The 17,317-nt window shown below is 37.7% G+C and overlaps 1 protein-coding gene across 1 annotated transcript; it reads right to left on the bottom strand.

Annotated features, from left to right (window-relative positions):
- Positions 1-1,778: 1,778 nt before the first annotated feature.
- On the bottom strand, positions 1,779-8,351 carry ankrd34bb (ankyrin repeat domain 34Bb). Its single transcript, XM_023824036.2, has 2 exons — positions 8,091-8,351; positions 1,779-4,596 (listed from the first exon to the last, which is right to left on the bottom strand). The coding sequence occupies exon 2, from the start codon at positions 4,533-4,535 to the stop codon at positions 2,922-2,924; it is 1,614 nt and encodes a 537-aa protein (XP_023679804.2). The 5' UTR covers positions 4,536-4,596; positions 8,091-8,351; the 3' UTR covers positions 1,779-2,921.
- Between the last annotated feature and the right edge of the window lie 8,966 nt (positions 8,352-17,317).

Consider the following 17,317-nt stretch of genomic DNA (forward strand, 5'->3'; position numbering starts at 1 on the left):
AAAGTTTTTCAATTTTTCAATAAGTCAGATGCAGTTGAAGTGCAGACTTTCAGATTTAATTCAGTGGGTATAACAAAAACATTGCATAAAAATGTGGGGAACTAAAATATTTTTCCTACACAATTCCCTCCTTTCAGGGGCTCATAAGTAATTGGACAAATTAATATAACTGCAAATAAAATGTTCAATTCTAATACTTAGTTGAAACCCCTTTGCAGGCAATGACTGTCTGAAGTCTTGAACTCATGGACATGACCAGACGCTGGGTTTCCTCCTTTTTAATGCTCTTACAGGCCTTTACTGCAGCAGCTTTCAGTTGTTTGAGGGTCTTTCTGTCTGTAGTTTAATCTTTAGCAAGTGAAATGCATGCTCAATGGGATTGAGATCAGGTGATTGACTTGGCCATTCGAGAATATTCCACTTCTTTGCTTTAATAAAGTCCTGGGTTGCTTTTGCTGTGTGTTTTGGGTCATTGTCCATCTGTATTATGAAACGCCACCCAATCAATTTGGCTGCATTTGGCTGGATTTGAGCAGGCATGATGTCTCTGAACACCTCAGCATTCATTCGGCTGCTTCCATCCTGTGTCACATCATCAAGAAACACTAAAAACCCAGTGCCACTGGCAGCCATGCAGGCCCAAGCCATCACACTGCCTCCAGCATGCCTTACAGATGATGCGGTGTTGTTTGGATCATAAGCTGTTCCAGCCCTTCTCCATATTTTTTTCTTTTCATCATTCTGATACAGGTTGATCTTGGTTTCATCTGTCCAAAGAATGCTGTTCCAGAACTGTGCTGGCTTTTTTTGGATGTTTTTTTGCAAAGTCCAATCTAGCCTTTCTATTCTTAAGGCTTATGAGTGGCTTGCATCTTGCAGTGAACCCTCTGTATTTGCTTTCATGCAGTCTTCTCATTATGGTAGACTTGGATATTGATACGCCTGCCTCCTGGAGAGTGTTGTTCACTTGGTTGGCTGTTACGAAGGGGTTTCTCTTCACCATGGAAATGATTCTGCGATCATCCACCGCTGTCATCAGAGACGTCCAGGCCTTTTTGCATTGCTGAGTTCACCAATGCTTTCTTTCAAGAACAATGTTGTATGTTCACACCTCAGTCTTCCAAATGCAAACAAGATACCTCAAATCAACTCCAGGCCTTTTATCTGCTTAATTGATAATGAAAGAACGAAGGAATTGCCCACACCTGTCCATGAAATAGCTTTTAAGTGAATTGTCCTATTACTTTTGGCCCCTTTAGAAAGAGCATGGCACGTGTTAAGCTGAAACTCCTAAACCCTTCATGCAGGGACGGATTATGGGTTGTGTGGGCCCCTGGGCAAAACGTTCGCGAGGGCCCTAAAATGAAATCTGAGAGTTTGCACTTTATGTCCATGCCCATTGTATAACTTCAATTGGAATATATTTCAGTAAACAGGTAAAATAGTAAAACTTGTGTCAGTGTCCAAATATATATGGACCTAACTGTATGGTAAGTAATGATAGGGCAGAAAACAAAAGTAAGAATAAACATAATGGTGTGCTAATGAGTTATTTTGTTAATACATAAAATTCTCCCTCAACTATATATAATAAGCCTATATATATATATGCCCATTTGACATTTAAAAATGCTGAAGTTACGCAAGTAATCCATGTTTACAGTAGTCTTTTGTAAATGTAAAAAATGTTAAATGTGATAATTAGAAAGGTAGAGCACCATGTGATGTCACAACAGTAATACGCAGGGTTTTGGAAATAGTTTATTTACAATGAATGATTTTCAGCTACGATCACATTACATACATGGGAAATAAAATATCAAAATGCACCTTCTGTCATTCGCTTCACTATGCAGAACAACAGCCAAAGAGTGAGAATTACAGCTTCCTTTCAGAATTGTTTCCATTAGAAGACTTAAAATGCTATACATAGATTAACATTGTATCTGAGTTTAATAATATGAATAAATTAATGGGTATATGAGTCATTAATGTGCAATGTCTATCCAGGGTTTTATTAACTGTCTATAGTTTGCTTCATAAATAGAAGATTTTAAAGACATCTTTGGTGTCTCAAAAGATGCAGTGTTTTGTACTCCAATTGTCAAAAAAGAGATGAACAAACTAAGGCAGTTTGTGTATATACATTTTTTTTGACAAGCCATTTATAGATTTAATTTTCTCTCAGTCAAATACATGCATTCCTATATTATGAGCCTTCGTTCTAAAAAAGAATTCTTAATTTTTAGGTACTTACATAGCTAGCACGTGAAAGCAGGGTGTACAGTATTGGAGGATATTACAGTTTATTACATAAACATCAATCAGATGCTTTAAAGCAAGTTTTAATTCTGTGAATATAGTATTATTAATATTGTTTGCTCTTTACATCACCATATAAAATATACTTCACTATTAGTATTATACTGGTAACAATCACAAAATAACCTTCACATTCTTGTTATTTCAGCTGAAGTATAGTGCAGTATATTTTACATGGTAAAATTGAACCCAATAATAATAATGACATAATAATAACAATAATATAATCATAAAATTAAAACTATATATTTAAGCCCTAAAATGTGAAGTAAGTCATTACTATTTATGGCTTTGAATAAGCCATAAATAATAGTGTGTAAAATATCACAATGGTTTATGTTATAGTCTGAGATTGCTTTTTATCTCATAATACTGCACATTTCAGTAGCATCCATGAATTCTGTTGACAAAAGTATCTTCTTCATGAAACAGATCTGAATCTAAATAAAGCACAAGCCATTTTTAAATTGCCATTCAAAATATGGCTGGCTGTGTTCTGCTTTAAAGATGATTCACATTGACACACATGAGCTATAGCACAAATAACTTGCAGCTTTATAAGTGGATACTGGTTCCTGAAACTATGGTTTATGGCAGTATTAGCGGCCAAATATCTCTTCAAAGTTGACTAGTTGTTTGATTTGCTCTGTTTGCATGGAATGACGACGTAGCAACATCTTCTTGGTCTTGAGATCCTTGGGGAAGTTGGGAACACAGGCAATTAGGGATTTGGGCCCCATATTAGCTGACATCCCACATGCTGGTTTCATGGTGCTGTTTGTGGCTGTGCTGCTGCCGCCAATGTCGGGGATAGGAACATGGGGATTTAATGGTGGCAGGTACCCAGGTCTGGTATGGGAAATGTGATCCAGGAGTAGAGCTCCAGACCCCCTGCGTTCCAGTATGGCTGGGTTTCTCCTGGCCAAACTCTCCAAGGACTCTCTGGAGTTGGACAAGGTAGAGGAACGGGTTGAAACCAGCTTCCTCTTTTCTGGTGCACTCTTGTAGTCATCAAGGCTGCTAGACTGGGGCAATTGGGAATCAGAGCTATAGTGGTCAATTCCTATATTTCGCCTTTGGACAATGTTGCGCAGACTAGACACAGCCAGATTGGGCAGGCAGTCAGGGTCTTTGTGCACTGGGATAGGTGCTGCTCCACTGTTACGGTGAAGATCAAGGTGTGAGGAAGAGTGAGATGATGAGATGTCATCATATGACATCTTCCGACCCAGGCCCCTCCCTCCTCCTGGGCCGTCTTCATTGTTAACCCCTTGGTCCAAAGCTATGCTCAGACCCGCTGTATCTCTGATGTCAATGCTCTGCTGGCGGGTAACCGGGGCTCGAGGAATTCTTAACCCATTGATCCTGAAAGAGAGCTCCTCCTCCGGAGTGATGTCCATTAGGTCTTCGGTAAATGAGGATGCTTTGTTCTGCTGCAGCAGCAGAGAAGATGGGATCTTCAACCAAGGTTCAGAATGCAGTCTTTGCAAATGGAGGATCTTAGCTACTCCTGGCTGCAGGGGACTTGGGTCATGCATTGGTGAACCTGGTTGAGAGGTGACACTGTTAGAATTCTGGAAATTGAATATACGTTTCTCTAGCTGGGGGTCAACGGCTTGTTGTGAAGTACGGAGCTCTATTTCAGAGGGAGACATGCAAGACATGGGGGTGTAGAGGAGCTGATCCTCCAAGTCAGGCAGTGGAGGGACGTTGAGGTACTGCTTAGTCATCTGCTTCCCTGAGGGCAGCTTGTCAGTGGTGATAATGATGACTTCCTTGCCTTTGGCTTTGCATGCATCAAGCAGCACTTTGAGCGTATCCTTCTCATTAGCGTTGACAGCGTGGACCAGGGCCGAGGAGCCCGAGTGGTCCTCTAGGCTGGGGTCAGCGCCGCTTGCCAGAAGCAGGGAGACGACCTCCACGCCGGCCCGTTCCAAGCAGGCGTGCATCAGAGCCGTCTTCCCTAATTTGTCCTGGATATTTGGGTCAGCACCATTTTCCAGGAGGTACTTGATCATCTTGGGTTTGCTCACGCTCTGCTGGTCGGCATGTTTCGTCTTGCAGGCGATCATCAGGGGGGTCTCCCCACGTTCATTACTCTCATTGATGTACGCTCCGCCCTCCAGCAGCAGGCGTGTCAGGCGCAGGCGGCACAAGTAGACAGCCTTCAGCAAGGAGTTGCCATCTGTGCGTACCTCTACAGAATCCCCCATTACATCTACTCTTCCTGTGACTGTGGCATCATGGGAGATCACAATGCTGTTCTTCCAGGATCTGAGAAGAAAACAAGGTGATACACTGTTTGTCTATATATACAAGAATAACTGTTTTTTTTGACAATGTAACTTTATATATGACAGGTAATAAAATCTTTTAAAATGTTTTCAATATTCTCGATTTGTACCGTTTGTCTTACATTACGTCTATCGCTGTCTATCTACTACAGGGGTGTCAAACTCCAGTCCTGGAGGGTCGGAGCCCTGTGTAGCTTAGTTCTTTCCCTGTTCCACCATAAATGATTCAGCTCAAGAGCTGTGTGGTAATTAGCACATGGAGTTGAATCAGGTGTGTTAAATTAGGGGAAACCCAAAAATGTGCAGGGCTCCGGCCCTCCAGGACTGGAGTTGATCTACTTAGTTGAAAGCAAAGTGAAAGGAATGAAAATAGTTTACTGTAAAAAATACCTTTTTCAAGTACAAAAATGTTTTCTCAGGAAATAAAATATTTTTAAAAAGAGATTAAAAAAAATAAAAAATAAAACAATTGTATCCAGTTTAGTGAAGATTCAGCGCTTACTGCTATATGGAAGTTAAATTAAGTCTTTATATATAACTATGTGTATGAATTGAATCGTGACCTCTAAGCCAACTATTTTCTTCTTTTGAATGACATTTCTAGTGTCTGACAACTGAATTATTCCAAAAACGCACTCAAATATTGCAAATATTGGATACCCTCTTACTCTCCTCTCTAAAACTGAAAATTGGTTTTATTTTCTGTCAAACCATGCACCCATTACCAAATGCTATATATTTCCATTCTAAAATAATTCCTGCATTAAGGATTAGTGTTTTATTTGGGAAATGTACCAAATACAATATAAAATCTCAAAACATGGAAAAATGCATTCTGGATCATTCTGCTTTGAGGGTTTTAACACTGGTCCATACAGACTAGATCCCTACAAATTGCCAGCGGAAACACTGAGGTTGATATCAACATAATAATAATCCCTTCAGTAATACAACTGAGTGAAATTTGTGAGAAAACCAGTACACCCAGTGTTTAAGAGTCTGCTTTATTGGGTGAAATGACTGTTGGGTTGCATGAGAATGACTGATAATGGTTTTTAGTGGCAGAAATTTGACAAGCTGATATTTAGATTGCAGTTTGTTCTTCATGTATTTGTCTTTGGCCTTCAACAGAAAGCGTGCATAATCACTGCCCACTCTTCCCTCACTTTGTATCGGAGTGGAATTTGCATTTAGCTGTAATCATTGAAGAAAGACACCTAGTACAAGGTTTGCAAGTAAAACTGCAATTTTATACCAAGTCCTCTCCTTTAAGCATCCAATTTGGTATTACTGAACAGACTTACTACTTCAGAAACAACATTTAAAAACCAATGAAGCTCAGTGAATAGTCAATATATTTATTCAGAATGATCATTGCCATCTTGTTTTTTGTTGTCACCTACCTGATTATCCTCAGACTGCATTTATCAGTGGAAAAATAATTAAATTACAATTGGATCTTGCTACAACACCAGGTCAGAGAGACTGTCTTGTCCAAATTAATGGTAAATCGCCTGTAACAGTCCTCTCACCTTGTTCATAACAGCCACTCCTACACCTCAATGACACATTCTTACCATTCAGGACTGTACTCGCATTAAAAATCAGCCTTGGACTTTTCTCCATACAGGCACACCACAGATGCATAGCTATGATAAAAATTGCTAGTGGGCAAGCGGGGTGGGGTTCCCCATGATGAATTTTGCCGATTGAGGGTTGAGGGCTCCCGCAAAGCCTTTTTCCAGCTCACAAACCCATCAGCCCAGCAGGAAAATGCTCAGTATGCCAGCTGGCCAATCCAGCCCAGTTATTATTCCGAGCAGCCTTTGCTATCTTTGCTAACAGTCTGGTGGATAGAAATGTCATACTCCCTGCAGTATAGCTGAATCCTCTTCTGAAGAAAGGTGTGTCTTTTGAGGTTCTTCTCTGTAAAGTTCAGTGTAAAATTCCCAAAGGTATTATTTGTTCGGTAGCGCTTTACATTAAGTGCACCTTCATAATGCATTCATTATGCATTCATAGAACATTCATACGCAACATGCAAGTACACCTTAACATCCTAACATCCCCTAACAGCTTTATTTATTAATACATTAATAACAAACATTACATGCTTATACAATTATGATGTTTGTTATTAGTGTATATTACAGATGTTAAGGATGTTAAGGTATACATACATGATCTTTATGAATATTTTATGAATACTTAATAGCCGCTGTATCGCTGTAAACCACAGCAAATTCAAATGATTAAAATGATAGGTAGTTCTTTTGATCTCTCCACTTTTCGCTGGATGTACAGTAGTCACAACATATATGTAAAAACCTGCTATTTTGAACATTTTTCAGGTCCCCACAAAGATCTGTGAATGCAATCAATTGCTATTAATAAATTACTATTTACAGGTTAAGGTCGTAATGTTGGGATTAGAGTATACCCCATAGAAGTGAATGGAGAGTCCCCACAAAGATATAATTACAAACCTGTGTGTGTGTGTGTGTGTGTGTGAGCGGGGATACCTTACCTTATGGGGGCACAATGTCCCCACAACGTGATGAATACCCGCTTTTTTCCCCTAATGTGGACAGTTTCCTGGTCCCCATAAGGGAAAACTCAATTTAATAAAAATCCGTGACTGCGATGAAAAAACTAAAAATACAAAAGCTCTTGTATTTGCTTGGTTACTTATGGTTATGGTTAGGGCTGGGTAGGGGTTAAGGTAGTCATAGTTAGCACTAGCATTTTTCCCATAGAAATGAAAGAACAGTCCCCATAAAGATATGTTTACCTGTGTGTGTGTGTGTGTGTGTGTATGAAAGTTGCTTTATTATTTGGTAAAAAGGTTGGATAAAGTTGGTGAATTCATCTGTAAACATTTGCAGAATCATATTTAACTAATAAAAATATTTTAACGGTTGTGTTTCTATGAAATTCTTTTTGTATTCATTTTATATTGTTGTTGCATGCATAGATGTAGTGACGTTACTGTCAAAATATAAATAAATGCTAAACTCTCTTTTACCTTATATTGCAAAATGTTTCAGCAATATTTAGTTCAATGTAAGCCTTACTCAATGTCTGAAAAGAACAGTCAAACAAAAGACTGTACTTAATATATTTTAATAACCTGTAAGTGTTATTAATGAAATAAAACTAAAATGTGTTTGGAAACCATTTTCACATTGATTGTAAATGTTGTTGGTGTTCCTTTCAATTTTCAGAAATTCTGATCAATCTCCACACTTTTTCTAAGCTTATATTTTTGTCAATCATACAGCATAAATGTCTCCCAAAATTAGAGACAGAATTAAATGTAACAGTGTTGCTACAGCTATGAATAGAATTTTATTTATGAATGAATCAACTTGGCACTAATGAGTACAAGGGACAAATATAGTCACAAATGTCTATTCTTATGATTTGTTTTCCAATGGCTAATGCTACAAAATCGGCAGAGATGTCCCAACTTACCACCAGTTTTTCCTTCAAAGAACACTGTACTCCTTTGAATTACATCCTTGTAAAGTATCTGATAATCCACCTTAGGAAGGTCTGACTGTACTCTTTAAAGCATTTGGAGAAAGACGCTGAACAGGAACAAATTGAAGGGAACATTAAACAGACAGAGAGAGAGAGAAAGATGTGAACAGAAGACAGGTCTGATTATGGAAATGATAGCCATAGAGGGCGTGCAAGCATGTGAGAGAGTGAGAGAGGCTGAATACTCCGCTGGCTGGCTTGTGGATGAGAGATTGAGATAAACTGAGGAAGGATTAGAGAGGGTATCCATGCTGACTGACAGCAAAGGTACAGCCAATAAGGAAGCTTCTCTCAAGGCCAGCACCAAGAATACAAGAAGCAGATGTGTTCCTGAGACATACGGTGTTATAGATTTGGCTCTGAATTACATTTTCTTTTGCATATTTGCCTTTACTCTCCTTGTTCAGATAGCAGGCATTCTGTTTGAGGATGGCCATTACTACAAAACACTGGAGATGCATTTCGGGCCCCTCAGATGAGGGATGATTCTGATCTCTCATGCCTCCAAAACTATGTGGTATTAGGAAAATAACATGCAGTATCCTGTTACAAAAAAGAAAGGTCACTAATGGATCCAAAGGCAACCCCTGATGATAGAAACATGCAATTAAGGATTTGAAGTTATGACTTATTTGCATCTATTCATGCATTTAATTTTGTATTAAATCTGTGGTTTTAAAATATCTAAGGAAAACAACTTTCACATGTATAAGCACTTCAAATTGCGAGCATTGATACCTGAAACATGTATATGTGTATTTTAAAAAGCATAAAATATATGACAATATAGCTACAATGCTTAAACAAAGCCCGCCAGTCCAAGCTTATTTTTGGTTGTTCTTTGTGTTCCACATAAGTAACAGGACAATGTCTAACAATCCTCCCCACCCCCACCCTGTCAAAACTGAAGAAGAGGGTGGTTTGAACACACATTCACTTGGTGTCTGAGCTTGTAAGACTGCTAATAACAATCTGTCATCCAAAATGCCAATTTCCTCTACATAATACATAGAGCTGGAGAAGGGCTCCCACTATAATCTATAGCTAAGTAATCCTCCAGCAACAAACTGAAATTGCCACTCAAAGTGAAACAGGGGGCTGAAATGGCTCTAATACAGTAAATTTCAGAGCCATTGAACAGGTGGTAAAAATGGCATTAATTGGAACTCTGAATGTATGACCCTAATGAGAATTATGCTAATACACATTAAAGGTTAAAGAAAGACAGACAAGCTCCCCCATATCATATTACATTGACCCCATAAGATCATGTACGCATGCAAAAGACTATAATTATTCCTACAACTGAAATGTCACATTTAGAGGATCGGCAAGAGATCAACTATTCAACCTTCCAGAATACAACATATTATTTAGGGTTTATTGGCTGAAAAGAAGTGTTAAACTAGATAATTCATTGAAGCCTACTTTAAATGCATTTTGCACATTAATTAATATCAGTCTTTTCATCGACTGAAGTGTTTTTCAATTGAGTGCACATATATACAATACAATATCACTCTCCTATGGAAACAGAATAATAGCTCCAGTAGAGCTTTACCGAAAAGAAGTGATTTAATCCCTTTACCAGTGCTCCAAGTCTGCTTTGTTTTGGTCTGTTGATGTGCATGTGAGCCCATGTGTTTCTGAAGTGTGATCATAGCTCTTTAACAGGGGGAGGTTGGTATTTCCAAGACGGTTGAGGTTTGCGTCTGTACATGCGTAATAATAATAATAATTATAATAATAATAATAATTATTATTATTGTTAGTAGTAGTAGTATTGTTATTATTTTTATATTACTACTACTACTACCACTACTACTACTAAATATCTATGTAATAAAGTATAACATTTGTACTTTAATATTTTTATACTCATATTATACTCTCATACACTCTTCCTGGGATATGCCTGGGAACCTAGAGACTCAGAGCTAAAACATCAGATCTTTCCTCTACAGATCATAGTACTTTAACTAATTCTTACGTTCAGCTTGTAATTAAAAAAGGACAAATAATGTGTGTGTTTTGCAATTCTGTATCAAAAAAAAAACAGATGGTGGCAGCAAAATAAATGAATCTTGTCAGCATTTAGCCAGCCGAGGAAACAAGCTGGGGCTTGACTATGATTTTTATCACTCACTAATCTCACTAATAAAAAAAAAATCACACTATAAACACTACTCTGCAAAATGTTAGGCAGTCAAAGGACTATATAAAACTATTAATCTGGTTAGTAAATATATATTTTCCCAGAACAAAAGAAACACAATTTAACATCAAAATATATGCATATGAAGAGTAACACGATAGAGTACAGTATTTTTTTCTTTTCTCCAGAATATTACTGATATCTTGTTGGATGTCTAGGTGAACACTGCCGCAGTTCCCAAACCTCTTCTCAGGGGCACCTCAGCCATTCCATGTATTTGTTCAATCACAAGCTTATCACGAGTAATTAGTTTGAATAATTTAAAAAGTCAGTGAGGTATTGATTGGCCATATGAGTTATGCTAATACTCAAATAAAAAAATACGTTAGTGTATTGGGTGGTTCCTACAAATACTGGGGTAGTTTTAGTTGTGGTTTTGAAATGGTTAAGCTGACACATTTTGAAAGACATAATAGCCAACATGAAGATCATTTAAGCATAATTTTCTATGACTATCTAAGACTTATGCGTGATATGTAATTATATTTATTTGCATATTTTATGCCGGACTGTTTATATCTTTTCATGCAATTTTTACAAATTATTTATTCTTCCAAAAGTTGTACTTAACAGCTCTTTATATTGTCAGTGAATGTATTTCACACTTGATTTTGTGATCTTTTTTATATATAAATAAAATTCCATGATAAAATTTGATAGAATTTTATTAGTTAAAAGAAACACTTATAAAAATCTGGGAAAGAGCCCACAACATTGTTTGCATATTTCTCCAGACTCATCAGAGACAGGAACATACCATAGACAAACTACAGCAGTACCCAAGTCACAGAAAGGTGGCGATGCCCAAAGCCCTTCATCATCTCTTGAGAAACAAAAGCAGCACATCCTCTTTCTCACTTTTAAAAAATGCTAACCAACCACTTCTGTAGCTAGGACAAAATAAAAGAACCTTATAAACAAAAGATTACATACAGAATCTTATTTGAGTGGAACTCAGGTGAATTTAACTTGAGTGGGAGGCAATTTAGTATCTCAGCATCCTTGAGCAGTGGGATCTCCATGACAACAGACAGCGAGAAAGAGAAGGTATGTGTGTGCAGTGCTCATTCGGACAATGGGAACTGCGGGGGCTTGTTGGTGCAACAGACAAAGCATCATGGCATCAAGTATAAGAAACTTAAGTCAGTAGAGTATAGGATAAAACACAGGAATAGTGTTTGACAGAAAGTATTAACTAATGATCGGGAACAAATAACCTTGAGCAAGCAGGAAAGCGTTCAGAAAACTGAACTTATGGTAGTACAGGTTTAAGTCCTATTCAGCTGAAAAGGTTAGTAAGGGTCTTATAATTGAAAACGACATTGATAAAGTAAATGAGTTCAATGATAGTTTTGCACGGGTATTCACTGTTGAGGACACTAGTAACTTACCAGTTCTTATTACTAATCCAGCATCGTCTATAACTAATATATACAGTATATAACTGAAGCTGATGTTTTGCAAAGCCTAGCTAAGCTCAAAATAAATAAATCACAGGGCCCTGATGGCATTTTACCTATGGTGTTAAAAAAGATGAGGGATATTATTTGCCGACCCTTAACTTTACTGTTTCAAAAATCCTTATCTGAAGGTGTGGTACCTTCTGATTGGAAGCATGCCAACATAACGCCCATTTTCAAAAAAAGGGATAGAAGTAATTTGTCAAACTATAGGCCAATCAGTCTAACTTGTATAACTGGTAAAGTTATGGAGGCTATAATCAAAGAGAAAATGGTAGATTACCTGGACTCAAATAACATTTTGAGGGATAGCCAGCATGGATTTAGGAGAGGTAGATCCTGTTTAACAAATCTGTTGGAGTTTTTTGAGGAAGCTACTCAGGAAGTTGATGATAAGAAGGCCTATGATGTCATCTACTTAGATTTGCAAAAGGCTTTTGATGTTGTCCCCCACAAGAGGCTCTTACTTAAACTCAAAGCGACATGTATTTTAGGAACTGTAGCGACCTGGATTGATAACTGGTTAACAGATAGGAAGCAGCGAGTAGTTATAAGAGGCACAACGTCACAGTGGGCCTGCGTTCATAGTGGGGTACCGCAGGGTTCAATTTTAGGACCACTATTGTTCCTAATTTACATAAATGATATAGACACCAATATATACAGTAAACTGGTGAAATTTGCAGATGACACCAAGGTGGGTGGTGTAGCAGATACTGAACTAGCAGTTCAGCAGCTACAGCGGGATCTTGATTTAATTAGTGACTGGGCCGATACCTGGCAGATGAAATTTAACATAGACAAATGTAAGGTACTCCATGTAGGAAGCAGAAATATAAAGTACAGGTATTTTATGGGACCTACCTAAATAAAGGTAGCTGATTATGAGAAAGACCTTGGTGTGCATGTTGATGCTTCCATGTGTCATTCTCGCCAGTGCGGGGAAGCAATAAAAAAGGCCAATAGGATGTTGGGGTATATCTCCAGGTATGTGGAGTTTAAGTCAAGGGAGGTAATGCTAAGATTATACAATTTCTTGGTGAGACCTCACCTAGAATATTGTGTGCAGGTTTGGTCACCACATCTTAAAAAGGACATTGCGGCTTTAGAAAAGGTGCAGCGTAGGGCCACAAGAATGATTCCTGGTCTTAGAGGAATGTCATACGAGGAAAGGTTAGTTGAGCTAAATCTGTTCAGCCTCAAGCAAAGGAGACTGAGGGGGGACATGATCCAGGTCTATAAGATTCTAACAGGTTTGGTTAGTTACTTCAGCATTAGTTCAAATACAAAAACTTGTGGCCATACAGTAGGTGGAAATTAGCGGGAGAACATTTCAAACTGGATTTAAGGAAGCACTTCTTTACACAGCGTGTAGTCAGAGTATGGAATAGTCTTCCTGATAACGTAGTGCAAGCTGAATCCTTGGGTTCCTTTAAATCAGAGCTAAATAAGATTTTAACAACTCTGAGCTATTAGTTAAGTTCTCCCCAAGCGAGCTCGATGGGCCGAATGGCCTCCTCTCGTTTGTATAGTTCTTATGTTCTTATGTTTTTTTAAAAACTGTTAGCTTTGCAACAATGCCCAGAGCAGTTCAGCTTCACTTGTAATCTGATGAAATACATCCTAATTTTCAGATATGCCTGATAAAATAAAAAAAAAATGTCAATGCTTTTGTCTGTGACTTCTTTTTCTCAGGTGTCATGAAAATTAATGCAAATGCCCCTGGTCTTTCCTCTTTGTCTAGCAGGTCATCCCTTTGCATTGACCTCAGCAGGCAAGCAGATGACTGTATCCAGGCGAGAGAGCAAAAGCTTCTAAGATAAGGACCTACTACACCAACAATGTTTAAAACATTTGATAACGCTTTACATTGTACTTTCAATATGCATTCATAGAACATTCAGTGCACCTTCATAATGCATTCATACAACATTCATAAAGCATTCATAAGCAGCATATATATGCTTATACGATCATAATGTTTGTTATTATCATATAATGTTTGTTATTAATGTATATTAAAAGTTCTGTTTGGATGTTAAGGTATACTTACATGCTGCTGATGAATGTTCTATGAATGCATTATAAAGGCATTATGATGGTGGAGTTAATGTAAAGCATTACCAAATATTTTACCTATTATGGAAAAGCAGTACAAAACACTAACTGATCTAATGTGTCTAACACCACTGGAAAACATCCTTTGACAAGCAGCATATCTTGTAAATAGACTGAAAAAGGGAAATTAGCTATACAATATAATGTGTATATACATTATATATGTATATTTGGCATATAAGAATTACAGATTGAATATGAGAGAAGGGCTGGTATTATCCTGGGTCCTTTTACCCCATTTTACAGTAGTGGGAATTAGCAGTTAAGCCAAAATATTTTCCTAGCAGTCCAACACACAAGCCTGTATTTAGGCCCTTCATAGAAACACGTCAACATATTTGTATACAGAATTAATATTCTTATGTGTTGCACCTAAAATCCCATGACACCCCGAAGCAATAAAACTCCATAAAACAGAATGTGGTGTTAATAATAGGGAAGTGCACCACCTGTTGCATAATGCAAGTGAGGTACCTGTCATTTAGAATCGTTATTGTCAAAATAAAAATGGCAGGTGGTCAAAAGCAACGGTGGTACGAACTGCTCCTACAGAAAAAGGCAAGAGCATTTCTTTCAAACATAGCTTTTCATATCCAAATTCAACCGTGACAGCAGATCAAAGACCACGTTGACCTTACTGCATCTAAAGAAGGCACTCTTTCATCCTGTTATAGTGTCTACCGATTAAATATAAAAAAGAGAGCATGTCAAAGGGAGTGTGAGAGCCAAAGAGAGCGATGGCGAGAGAAAGAGAGAGAGTTAGCATAAAAATTAGCATAAAAAAGTTAAAAGACTGCTCCTTCTGCATCTCTCGCCACCCTCACTATAGGGTCAGCTTTGTCAGTGTCTCTGTCACTAAGTGTTTCTGTCTGGAATTCAGCCTGACATGTGAGAAGGTACTCTAAACTGTAACTGTAACTGTGGGTGGAAAAAGAGACATATCCATATGAAATAAGCCCCAGCACTGCTGTTTCATACCTTTGGACTCATAGATGTTAGTAGGGATTTTTGAGCAGAACGACTTAATTCGCAGAGTTTTGGGAATGAGGTTCTCCCTTTACGCATATCCTCTTAATGTGCAAAGCAACCACGTGTGGAGCATCAATTAGCAGTTTTGTGGAGATCCATGGTGACAGGATCATTGTTCCCAGATGTACAAAGTAAACAAGTAGCTCCTGGTAAAAGCATCCCCCAATCACCACACGCACACCAGCTAATGCATAATTACACTGATGAATAAATGAATGTGTCTGAAGCCCTGGGACTTGTATGGAAATTGAGCACCTGTGAATTTCAATGGAGGGGAACAAAAAAAGAGGAAATCCAGTTTCTGCAACAGCTGCCACTTAGACTCACATAAATATTTTTCAAAACAAAAAACTTGAAAGTGTAAATGCTGTAAATATGATAAAGTTTAACTATAATTGGAAACCTTCAAACAACTCCACATGATAATACTGTTGTGAAGAACAAATAGATATTATTATTTTGTGTGCACCACACCTGATCAACTTTTGCTGCTATTCCACTGATGTCCAGGAGGTGGAGTAAGTTAAAATCTGACACTAGGTAGTGAGTTCCTGTGCAGGGTGCCCTGCAATGTCCGCAGGATGATGATGGTGGTGGTGGTGATGATGATGATGATGATGATGATAATGCGTCCACCTGGTCTTTGCTGCTCTTTTAAACTCCCTAATCATCATTGACAACCTGTTTTTTGAAAGAAATGTTTACATAATCACTTCATATTATGATTTAAGATTTTAACATTTTGTTGTTAACTTTAAAAGCTCTACATGGATTACACCATTCCTGTATAACTAATCTTCGTTGTACATACACCACCTCATCACCCATGAGGTCATTGAAGCTGTCTCTTTTGGCAGTTCCTAGGACAAGATTAAAAACAAAGGATGACTGTACTTTTGATATTGCAGCACCTAAGCTTTGGGAAAGCCTGTTCATCCATATTATGGGTGCTTCCTTGGTTTCTGATGAAAAATTTTGTGTTTAAAGAAACCTGAGAATATTTGGAGTGGGCTGTTTAATGTGTGTTTCTGTATTTTATTTTATTTATTCTATTTTTTAAACTTGGTGCAGCACTTTGGTCAAAAAAGGTTGTTTGTAGAGTACTTTATAAATAGAGTTTACTTACTTGTTACTATTCCTCTCTTTAATGGATTCTTTAAAGTTTCACTGATGTTAATAGGTAACAAGTGCACCAGACATCATTCTATAGACTCCACTTCCAATTCCATAAAGACTCTGTCATCACCTGTGATGCAGCTCACAGCTGAAATGCATAAGAATCTCTGTTAGATTGAGGATATGTTTTACAGGCAGTGAAGATAGGTGAGGCAGCTATTATAGTACATTGCATTACTCATGTCTGTATTATACAGTATTATGATGAGTCGCGACCTTCAGAACATGTTGATTATTGAGGGAACATACAATAAATATTTAATAATATAGAAAAGATTACTTATGACATTTAACTTGACCGAAAAACTAAAAAAATACATTACATTTGGAGTCAGGGCATTTTCAAAAATAATATTTCTAACTTGTTGAAACACTGCCATCTTGTGACAATGATTCTGTTTTATAAAGTTGTTTGCATAGGTACAGTGGAATATTACTTTGCAATAACTTGCACCATACGTAGGGGTCAGATTCTGGAAAAAAAATGTATTTAAAAAAATTATCACAACATAATAATGAAATAATTGATGATAATTTCAGAAAGTAATGTATAAATCTACCATCGCTGAACACATGAATTTCAGATTCAAAGGGGAGCATCAGGGAACCACAGTCTGAAAAAGCTTCAGAGGACCTGCAATACCTATGAAGACACACAGCTGTGATCCCTGCTAAAGGTGGTCCTGTAAAGTCTATTTCTTTTTTTAGAATCTACAAAAAAGTGCATAGTATAACTGGGGGCAAACAGACTCTCAGGGCATAGTTGCCATGGAAACTTCAGGTCACTTTGTCAAGGGTACGGCTATATGCACTCACAGCAAACAGTATTCACAGCTCCATTTTGAAAATACAAAATCCGTCTGATACTTTTCCTGAGGCTTTGTCTGAAGACCATCTGTATAAAATTTGGTGAAGATTCAACGAGGTTTGTGGCTGCTGCAAATTTTTTAAGGTTTTTGATTGGATAGAAGTAATCCAGCAAACTATAGGCCAATCAGTTTAACTTGCATAACTGGAAAGGTAATGGAAGCTATAATCCAAGTGAAAATGGTAGATTACCTGATTCGAATAACATTCTGAGGGATAACCAACATGGATTTAGGAGAGGTAGGTCCTGTAATCTACTTGAGTTCTTTGAGGAAGCTACAAGAGAAATTGAG

The sequence above is a fragment of the Paramormyrops kingsleyae genome, chromosome 2 (genome assembly GCF_048594095.1).
Source record: "Paramormyrops kingsleyae isolate MSU_618 chromosome 2, PKINGS_0.4, whole genome shotgun sequence".
Classification (NCBI taxonomy): domain Eukaryota; kingdom Metazoa; phylum Chordata; class Actinopteri; order Osteoglossiformes; family Mormyridae; genus Paramormyrops; species Paramormyrops kingsleyae.

What these genes read in the sequence shown, in the direction of transcription:
- ankrd34bb (XM_023824036.2), bottom strand. Translation starts at nt 4,535, where the DNA reads ATGGGGGATTCTGTAGAGGTACGCACAGATGGCAACTCCTTGCTGAAG.